This window comes from Cyclospora cayetanensis, unplaced genomic scaffold (genome assembly GCF_002999335.1).
Source record: "Cyclospora cayetanensis isolate NF1_C8 unplaced genomic scaffold, CcayRef3 CcayRef3_contig_50, whole genome shotgun sequence".
Taxonomy (NCBI): domain Eukaryota; phylum Apicomplexa; class Conoidasida; order Eucoccidiorida; family Eimeriidae; genus Cyclospora; species Cyclospora cayetanensis.
The window spans coordinates 170267-181136 of NW_020312481.1; the positions used below are offsets into that span (position 1 = coordinate 170267).

General features: G+C 51.2%; 1 protein-coding gene across 1 annotated transcript; it reads left to right on the forward strand.

The window, feature by feature from the left end:
* Nucleotides 1–243: 243 nt before the first annotated feature.
* LOC34623523 lies at nucleotides 244–8192 on the forward strand. The gene is made up of 11 exons (XM_026334832.1): nucleotides 244–825; nucleotides 1554–1803; nucleotides 1952–2827; nucleotides 2999–3530; nucleotides 3611–4934; nucleotides 5088–5183; nucleotides 5263–5373; nucleotides 5519–6640; nucleotides 6816–6945; nucleotides 7413–7534; nucleotides 7620–8192. Exons 1-11 carry the CDS (start codon nucleotides 244–246, stop codon nucleotides 8190–8192), a joined length of 5718 nt encoding a protein of 1905 aa, XP_026190617.1.
* The last annotated feature ends 2678 nt before the right edge of the window (nucleotides 8193–10870 follow it).

The following is a 10870-nucleotide window of genomic DNA, read 5'->3' on the forward strand; positions in this document are numbered from 1 at the left end:
TGTTAGTTTTGTGGCTTGCTTGATCATGTAGCATGCATTAATTTTAACAGAGTAAGAGTGACTTTCGCGCAGTAGTATAAGATTTGGTCACGTTGGGGGTAGCAAGACCCATGAAGTAGCCCAGCATGAACATTTTGGGGGTCTTCATTGGGCTGAATTGCGCTCTCAGGAACGAGAAGCGCCATGTGAGGTTCGATTATATTCATGCTTCCCTATGGGATTGATCAGTCGCATTGTATCAAAATGGTAAAAGAGGATCATCAGGTCTCCTCTTCCTCAGGAAAATCCCCTGTGTCAGTTCTTCTGCCCCATAAGAACGACGAGTCGCTCGCCGCAGTACAAGCTGCCATCGAAAAAACAACTCGCAAGCTTGAATTAGAAAAAAGGAAGCTCCAGGATCTAGCTGATGCCTCAGACAGAGCGCAGGCCGAATATGATGACAAAAGGGTTCGATATTCTTTCAATAAGGCGGACGCACTGAAAGACTTCGAAAAGGCAGAGCAGCACGTGCGAATGCTAGAAAACAGAGTTGCACAAGCAGCGTCCAAACACAACATGGTCATATCAGCGGTATCGGATATCCGTACCACAATCGATAAACACAGAAAAGATAGGCTCTCCTTAGAACAAGTTCACAGGTATCTTGCGAAGGAACTTGAACAGAAGGAAAAGGAACTTCGTACACTTAAGGTCAAACTGGAGACGGCACAAAAAGAGGAGCAAACTGCCTTGACCTGGAAAGCGCAACTGATACAAACGAATGAAAAGGAAAGACAAGAGTACAGACGTGTGGCTGCGGCAAAAGAAAGGGATCTGAGGGAACATGTGTGTCTGCACCTCTAAACGAGCACACACTTAGTTCATCTTAAATGCAATCGCTGACAAGTTTCAACTTAGTGAATAACCTGAGGTTCGCCTAACAACGACTGTATATGGGAACTAAAGGAGTAGCAGTAAAATGAAGCGTTTTCATAGGTTTATGGGCGTTGGGATGTTGAAATGAATTATGACTATGTCCACCGCTTTTTGTAAATAAAGACGATTTGGAACCAGTGATGTGTGGAACTCACGCTGTTATCAACGGTACTTTTCTTAGGTTGATATGATTCTAGACAGTCCAGGATAGGTGCTTGCTGGATCCTGTGCATTAAGTTGCCACCCTTGTAGTATCAAGACACTGCTTTCCGACCAACTATGTGGATGTACTATTGGTGCCTTGCAGTGTACAAATTTTACACCTTCAGCATCGGGGCGATGGGCTGAATACCGCTACCTTAACCTCGCTAGACAATGATTAATTAGCGCTATATGAATTGCTGGTATTTTTTCCGTTGATTCCATACTTATTATCTAATAAACAAATAAATATACGGCAGAGCGAAATAGGCAAAACGCTTGTAAAACCCAAATCGAGACGAGCCATGGAAGGAGCGTGCAAACTGAAACTATATACGAAGTGTTTTCCAGGTCATATCATTCTAGGTTACCTCGACCTCAGTGGCTTTACGACCATCCATCGTGGTTTTCCGTTGTTGCTGTGTTACATACTGCAGGATCGATTGCTGAAAGAACTGGAGGAAAAGTCCGCGAAAGATGATCAATACATCCACGCACAAATAAAAAACAATGCCTTTTCGGTGTCCGGAGGGGAAAGGCTGACGGATCCCGAGACCCTCATGAAACATATTCTGAAAACAACTCTGTTGAATACAATGCAAAGATATGCAATACGACAGCATAGAAAGCAAATGGATTTATTTGAACGAGCTATGAAGAGTATCAAGGAGTCAACTGGTATATCTGGTAAGACATTCAAGAGATCAAATAGAAAAAAAGTCTGCCAAGCGCAGAGTTTTGCACGTTGTACCCCGTATTTCTATCATTTCGTTTTGCTTGATTGTTGATGCTGATGCAAAGTGTGTTCCTCTCGGAATGGCTTTTTGGTTTGCAGACGCTGATGAGATTGTTCGCATTTTCACGCTGCTAGAAGAAAGGAACTACAGTGCCATTACATACGTCAACACATTAAACCAAGAACTCAAAGAAATGGAACACAGAAAGAAAGCGATCCTCGACAAAATTCGAGAGCACATAGAGAACGGTGGACAAGCAGACAAAATTGCACAGGATCTGCTGAAGGACGTGACAGATCAAATTGGCAGCATCACTAAGCAAGCGGAGGTGACGACAAAACAAGCCTTGACACAATCCCAAGGACTAGAGAACGGAAGGGTGCATTTGGAAGAGTGTGTGCGTTTTATTGAGCGTAATTGGCGCCCAGAAACTCACGGGAAGCAGATAGCAAATGCACTTCTTGAGCCGTCACTTTTAGGCATGCTGCAATACGTCGAAAATTTCGTCAGCGCCATACTCGCTGAGGTATGCCCTAGCACTGCCCTTACAGCGGGCCAGAAAAAGCTTGCCTTTCTTGTGCCAGCATTTTCCCCTCTTCTAGATAGCAGCAAAGAACGCGATTCTACTCTATGTCCATTCTGTAGAGGAACGCCTGAGTCATGGGGTGGTGGCATGCAGCGTCTGAGCCCCAGTTCTATGCTGAATCCCGAAAACCTCCGCACAGTGACAGGGGCAGACAGAGAGCCAGAAAGTGTTGATGGATGTGAATGGCCCCTTACGGATCTTGAACTACGCACAAGAACCGCTCGCTCGTTCTTGATGAAACGAAAACTAGAGCAAGAGAGCAGTGAAGGACAAGCGCATCTCGGAAATGTGCAGTGTGCCCGTACAGCAGAGATTTGGGGGATTGCCACAGTTGCTGGTTGGTCTACAGTTCAGCCAGCAAGTGCTGGGCTCTCTATCGCTTGCATGTGTAGCCTTATGTGCAGCTACTCTCTTCCGGTTGCGCGGTATTAGACTGCATGTCGCAGCACTACCTGCGGATACTCCGGCTAGGGAACGATAGACCGATAGAGTACGGGAACAATGAATTCATGCGGGGGAGCGGGTTGCCCGAGTTTTGCATCTGTGCTGCACCCTGCAGGCCCTGTCCCGAGCTTTAACTCCAGCGCTGACATAGGAGATTTATCTCTTCGATTGAGCACGGAGGCAGTCTTGCTTCCTGAAATGCACACTGGGTTCCACAGAGAGCCAGGGCACACCCCCAAAACAGGCGTCATCGCCAGCGTCTTGGCTACAGGCAATTCAGAGGAACAAGAATTGTCTCTCTCGTGCAAAAACAGAGCAGCCACTATCATGACATGTGATAGATCATCCCACAGCGAAGACTGTAGTCTTAGGCGGGGGCCCTATAGCCAAAGGATACGTTCGCGTTTCTCCGCTCTTGGAAATACAACACCACGCACACAGAGAGGGCACGCCTCCAGCGCTTCTCCAAGTTCAGCCGCTTCGGCAGCAGATGCCTCTCATGAACGAGGAGGTCTCGCGATGCACAAACCGGTCAGAAAAAGGGTTAAGCAACCTTACAGATTACGCTCATTTCAGCTCTCCAGCAGTCCTGCCTTGATGAATGTCGCGAACTGGCCTCTAGATGGTCAACCTCACACAGAGGTGCGGTACAGGCAGTTTCCACTTTTGTATCACTTGCTCCCAATTTGCGCAAGTGTTAATTTACCCTCTCTATGGTAAGCTCTAGCTCGTACTTCTCAACTGAGAACTCCCTTTGGTTTGGTGTCCTGTTTCAGGTTGGGACGGATAAGCTTCAAGCAGGTAAATCTCTCTCTACTTCCGAAGCCTCAGCTACAGCGCATGCCCCAGAGGTCCCTTTGACAAGCAGCTCAGAGGGTGCGAGGGACTGTCTACATGAAGAATACAAAAAAACAAAGGTTGCAGGCTTTTTACATCACCAGCAGACACCTGAGAAGCCACAGGAAGGTACCGTCACTGTAGAGCGGGAGAGGAATGCTGCGCGCGAATCCAAAGGAGACACCAAGGAGTCCAGCGGTAGCTGGACGCTAGAGCGCCCACCAGCAGCCCCTGAAGAGGTAGATATGGTCATTCAATCTAGTGATGGCACCGCTGCTTCACTGAAGGCTGAGCACCCTTCGCACGAAGTGCTAATTCCTCCTTCGGCAGCAGAAGCACCAAAGGAAGAAGAGCTTGCTCTAGCAGAGGCACCAGCATGTGTCCCATTCGCGAGAAAAATAAACAAATGCTCTTTTCAAGTGATGTTAGAGACACCGGAGGTTGACGCATCATCCGTAGGCACTTGCTTGACAGTGTCTCCCTCAACTGAAGGAATCGCTCTCACGGAGTCCCCTGATAAAGAAAGTGTGCTGCAAAATTCTTTAATCACTTCAATTAGCAAAGAATCTTGTTGCGAAGCTGGTGAGGAGGCGACATATTCTGTGGCTACGGGCGTTGAATCGTCTCAAACTCTCAAAGGAGGCACAAAGGAGACCCCCCCCCTCAGCAGGCATGGCTCCACTGTGGATAGTTCACCAGAAGAGCCAGCAAAGAAAGAATGTTTTATCAAAAACAGTCCCGCGGTGTCCTTGGACTTGCTACCACTCCTGAAGAGTCCAGAAGAAGAGAGCAGTCCTGTCGGACGCAAGGATGGGCGTGCTTCTCCTGCTGTAAGCCATGTGGCTTACATTCCTGCCGCAGACGCTGTTGGTGTAGAGGTGAAAGGGGACCATGAGATGTTTGAAGAGGCTGCACACTCTGCAAGTGACACTGGTGTTGCTCCTCATGATGGCATGAGCAAAGAAGCGGAGGTGGCAGTCGAGGCTGAAACCTTTTTCGTGAATGCTGACGCCACTTTCGGGGGAGCCTCTGAAGCGCAGAATTCTGCACAGCCTGCATGGACACCAGGCGGCCTGACCGAAGGACGCAGAAACAAATATTCTGAAACAGCTCATCCCAGGCGCAGCCGGGTCAGTTTCTGTGACGGGCTGGTTCCTGGGGAGGTCGAGGACCCTCCCACAGAAGTGAGTGCGGCGTTTAGAAGGGCTTCCCTGGTAAGTCGCAAGGTAATTCAAGAGGCTCTTTCTTCAACATCCTAGGGCTCTGATGTTCTTCAACTTTATGGCTATCTAGAAAAATTGGACTGTGGGCAGGCGGAGCGGCAAGAAACCGCCATGAAGGCGCGGTGGTTGCTGATGGCGAAGGAGAACGGAGGGCAAAGGGACGAAGCAGACAGCCAATGGGTGGCAGCTGAAGCCGATTCAACAACTGGAAAAGAGACTCCTCAGAGTCTTTCCCGAGAGGTGTGCTTACACACCTAAACAAGAACAAGATCGATTTTCAAAAGTGAACACCCAGCGGAGAACTGAAGAGAGCCGATAGGGATTTGCTTGTTGTGTCAACGCCCCTGTAGCAGACGCTGCGTCAAGTGCTGCAATGGGCGTGGAAGCAGCAAAAGCTATACCCTCAGAGATAGAGTGCCCCTCCACCACGGCCCGCAGTTGAAGGGGCCCGTGACCTGTGTGTGCGGCTTTCAGCGCTGGCACGCGACGCAAGGCAGAGGAGTGTGAAGGGACATACAACTAGAAACACTTAAAGCTGACTTTTGTTACTCCTGCTGTCTGCTTGGGTGCTGTAGGACCTGGGCGGCAACCAGCAGTCAGACGTACAAGATGAATTACCAGAAAGTGATGTTTTCGAAAGGCCTCCTGGATTAGCAAAGGAATTGAGATATCAGCCGACACCGCATCTCTTTGAAGCATCAACGCAGGCATTGTCTCGGGAGAGCTTACAATTAACAGGGGTAGGAGTCCAGGAAGTAAACAACACTACAGTTCAGCGTGTAGAGTCTCCTAGGCAGTTGACCAAAATCTGCGAGGGCAGAAACTATGAAGCTCTACACGACAACCCCAGGTTTTCGATAGCGCTGTCCAGCAGCTCTACAGGGACTGCCCAATTGGACCTGGGGAAAGATGAGTACGGAGGGCGGGCAGCAGCTGCTGCCACCGCTATTGTGGCGGCTGTGGTTGCTACTGGCGTGTCCACTGTGTCGTCGCTACGCACATCTTACCGGACCCCTGGAACTTTAGCTGCCGCTGCAATTTTGGCGGCTGCAGCTGCTGCAACAGGGTCGCGGCAGATCTCTTCCTGTGTCTGCACAAGCGCTGGAGAAGAAGCCCCAGTACCCAGCCTCATACAAGCCGACTCACACCCTGAACACCCTGAGATACTGCCTTTGGAACATGTGAATGGATGGCGAAAAGCTGAATTGCCTGAATCGCAGGTAACAGAAGGGCATATCACTGTTACCAGCAAGAGTCCTTCACCAGCCCACAGCTGCGGTTCCCTCCGGTCTCCACGAAAAGAAAGAAGTGCAGCAGGAGCAGGCGAGGAGGCATCTCAACTTTGCAGCGAAAGAGGGCAAGACTCGGTGGTCTTCGAAGGAGAGAGCTTTTATGGGAATACGGCAGCGCCCCCTGAAGAAGCGGAGGACGGAGGTGGGTTTCCCATGCTACCTGCTCAGCCAACGAGCTCACAAGGAGACATGGGGGAAAGCTTGTTTCTTTTGCTGAAACACGGTCCTCTAGATCCTGAAGGAACAGAAGAGAATGAACGTGACTACGGAGAGAGCCCAGGATCAGAAGTTGAAGAAGAAGCGCAGCAGCCAGGATGCACTAGGGCAGCTCCGCTGGCCTTTGGACATTCCAGTGATTCGCTGGGAGTGACGGCCATTCAACGTACATCTGGAATAGCCAATGAGGTAAAGCGAGTTTACTCAGACAAGAAACGGCCGCAATAATTCACAGGACCAGAGCATGAGGCTTTGTCTATGACCCCTCCCTTACCGCCAAATATCTAAACAGTGCAACTAAGAAGCCGCCAAGAATTCAGCAGTGGACATCCTGCGCCTGTGTAAGCGCCTCTTTGCGCCTTAGAGCCCTCTTGCCGCAAACGTTGAAGTTGTTGATTTGGATATGGACTCGTCAGGAGAGTTTGGAGAGGGCAGCGCTGGGGGAGCCAACGCACATGAGTGTGGCAACAGCGGCACTCAAGGCGAGGCACATGGTACAGGCACCTGCCACTTCTTGCTCTGCTCTTTCTGATATAACTCCGCTCACCACACTGTTAGCTGGTAGCCGGCATGGGAATAGCGGACGAGCCTTAGGAGTTTAGGGCAATCCACAGCCAGCCATCTACGAAAATGTTTTTGCTCCGTTTGTGCATCCCGTGTGTATTGCGAGCTGCACCATTGAATTAAAGGCTGACACATTCCGGTTGCGAGGTCTGACTTTACGGCATATTTTTCTACTCCAATAGGTCTCGTGCTTTGAAATTTTCAGGGAGCAGAGCGGCAAGGCTGCTCCCGTCCGGAGATGGTGGCTTCCGTACCATACACCTAAAAGATGTTGTGGGTTCAAGGCAATGTTCCTGCAGTGTATAGGGGAACCCATTTCCCCTTCGAAAAGGGCCCCTCTTAGTCGGAGGCCTTTCCCACGGGCATGCAATGTGGAGGTCGTCATCTGGGGGCGAAGAGCCGGCCAAATTGCAAAAATGCAGTGCCGACGCTGATGCCACCATGGCGATTGCTGTTTTAGATGCAGTAAATCCGTGGCAGCTTGAACTTAGCACGCGATTATTTATCTGTGGTAGTCCGGTCCAGGAAAGCAGTTTCTTCCGCTCGTTCTGTGGCATTTGTGTGGGCGCACGCTGTACAGATTATTCGGTGCCAGGACCACAAGTTGCTCTCTAAGCAGGAGCAGCAGCAACCGGAGGCAGAACGAGGGGAAGGGGTGGCAATACGGACGGATAAAGAAGACGAGGCGCCCTCACGAGATGCACACCAAGAAGGACATAAAGAAGCAGAAGAAACCACAGGACCATCAAACGAAGAGGGAGCAAAAGATAATCAGCCTAATCAGGCCTATGAAGAAGACTTAGTAGCTGCACCCAAAGCAACAGAGAATACTGTGGTTCAACATGGAGGGACAGCCGACACACATTCACGGGGCACAAAGGTAAACGGCGACCCCAGTATGCCTGATACCCAAGATGACGCAACGGTGTCAGCGAATTGCCAAGTGTATGGAAACCATGGGGCCGAGCGGGTTGAGCAAGCGGGGATGGCTGCTGCTATAGAGAAGCACACACATGAAAAAACAGAGAAGCAAGGTTCCCTTGCTCAACCAGAGAAAGCCTTAAGCTGTGAAGGCAACGAAGCGGGCCCTGAAGCCTCAGAAGGTAGTTCTCCTGCTGGAAGTAGAGCGTCATTGGGATTTAAATATATTCATTGTACTCTTCTAGCCATGAGTTAAAGGAGGCCCCAATCAGAAGCTCTCTCAGCTGATCTACTGGGTTGTAACTTTGCTGTATCTGTATGTGTACAAGCAGCACCAGGGCTATATAATGACCAGACAACTCAAGGCACAAGTGCGCGAAGAACCCAGCCTACACCCTGCTGAGCTCTTGGGCTTTGAATACACAAAATAATACCGATTGGGAGTCACATCCATCAGTACACCTTTCCCCGTCACATGTAGCTTATGGGCACTAGCGAGGAGCAATCGTGTGAGCCTGTTGCTGCTGTAATTTCGCCTAATTCATCAGCAAAGTCTTGTTGTGGCGGTGATCCTTTAAGTCTTGCTGCTGACCCGAAGACGCTTTGCAGGGAAGTACTGTGCGCCTCCGCAGAGCGCTTCCGGGGTACTACGGCCTCTCCAGAGGGGTGTCAGTACGACTCTCCGCTAGCTGTCAGCGATGAAGAAAGAAGCCTCTTCGAGCGACTGACGCCGTTCCCTGGGGTCCTCACACAAGCGAATGGAGAGGCGACTGCTTTCGGAGGAGAGAAGGATCAGCCATTCCCAGAGCACGAACGGTCCCAAGGGGCCCCTGTGGACTGGAGTACAGAAGAAGTGCGGCCTGCTGCAAATATAGGGGATCCAATTTGTGAATTTGATCCCAGGATCCCGATGCCCGCGGAGTCACGGGAATCAGCAGCAGAAGAGGAGCAATACGCAGTAGAGAAGAAAAGAGCCGAACGGCAGCAGCATATATCAGCAGGCGAGCAACCATCCGCACCATGGGGAGGAGATGCAGGGCAGCATGCACCAGAAGAGGCAGCAACAGTCAAGGAGGACCAAGCATCATTACAAGACCACAAATCAATCAAGGAGGCTGTTGCAGGCAGGCGCAACTTTGGAGAACATACCGCACAGTCTGCATTCCTGTCCGGTGAGGTGACAGCGGGCCAGGCCCTGCTTGCCAGGAAGCACGATGCAGCAGTAGAGGGTCTCTGCACTCCGGAGCATTCTGTCGTTGGGGCTTTAGGTAGCCTCCCTGCCTCATCAGCTCAGGCATATGCCATAGCAGAGGCACAGCCGAAGGCCCTGCCAGGGCTTCGCCACTCCCGTGAAGAGCTGGCCTCAGGGTCGGTAAGCCTAGAATTGCTGGAGGGGTCAGAAACCTACGAGGCAAGTGGCAGGGAGCACCAAGGTGGCTTCAGTCGGAGCCAGGAGATTTGTGAAGCATTCCAAGCAGACGCCTCCAAGGCTTTCCTCCTAGAGGGCATGGAGCAGCAAAAAGAGGGCCTTCTGGGTGCTCCTATCCCGAAAGACTCTCCATATCCTCCCTCCCTTCCAGGGCAGCTGCCATGTGAAGGCGCGTTCCTCCTTAAGGATACAGATAAGATTCAGGGAGAAGATGAAAGTGGATCCTCTCCACCTAATTGCCAGGAGGGCTTACTTGTCTCTAAAAAATCGCTCCTCCCGCATCCCTGCGCACAAGTGCCCCCGGAAGTGCAGCAATCTGTGGAAACCTGCTGCCCTCCTGAACCCCATGGAGGCCCTAATATGGAGCATTGCAGGAATGAGGACAATGATGAGGGCCCTCAGATACTGAGGGAAGATTTTCTGAGCAGGATGCCAGGGAGCTCTCTTCCACTGACTCCAGCAGCGCGTCGCTTTGAAGACAACCTCCAAGAAGGGCTACCTGGTGCAGGGCAATGGACTAACCCAGAAACGGGCAGCCGCTCCCTTGAGATCCCAAATTATACAGATGTAGTGGCAACCGATGCCCATCGGAGGGCTCCAAAAGAAATTACACAGGAGGCATCTACTGATAGCCGTTGTGCACCTCAAGACAAGAGTATCCAAAAGGCGCCTGACACGTTGCTAGCTGGCCTTGCCCCCTGCCAAGAGACTCCTGAAAAAGACCATGTGCTATCTCTACCAGACGGAGTAAAAGATGACAGAGAAGAATGGGGGGAAACAGGGCAGCAGCTGGCAACTGGCAACGAAGAAGGCGGCACTAAAGGGTTGGCGGCGGATGATAAAAATGAAGTAGATAATTGTCAAGAGACTCCCAACTCGCCGTCCTATCCCTGTAAAAGGCAGCCCGTTCAGGCGCTTCCAGTTATCTCGAGAGCATCCTCTTTCCCCACAGGCTTGCCCAGCTTCAGGGACCGGTGCATGGCAGAGAACCGCACCTCACTGCAACGGAGAGCCAACAGCTTCTGTGAGTCTCCTAGGTTGGCCCTAGAAGGAGGATGCCCCTCAGCCTCAGAAGCACTGCAAGGCCTTGCACTGTTTCTTCATATACGCAGCAATTCGCCATCTTCTGCGCCTCTGATAAAAGTCGGAAAAGGGCTCCACGAGTGCGCCGCGGCGCAATCGGAGGCCTCAAATGGAGAGAATGATCATGCCCTGGCAGTCGAAACCCCTCGCAAGGCCCCCCTACACACAAGAGCACCGGAGGCTTCTGGTCCGAAAGCCAATGAAGTAGGGGGGGTCTCCGAGAAAACCATGGCCATGCACTTGCCACGGGCCCCAGTATCTGCTGTTTTGACGCACATACCTCAGGGAGGCAGCTTTATGCCCTGTCAAGTCAATGAGTGCCACAATGAATCCAACCTAGCGGAAGCTCCTGCTGAAAACTTCATGCTGCAGGACAGAGGACGCCCTCAGAAGACGCCGGAAGAAAGGGCCGCTGACTCTTC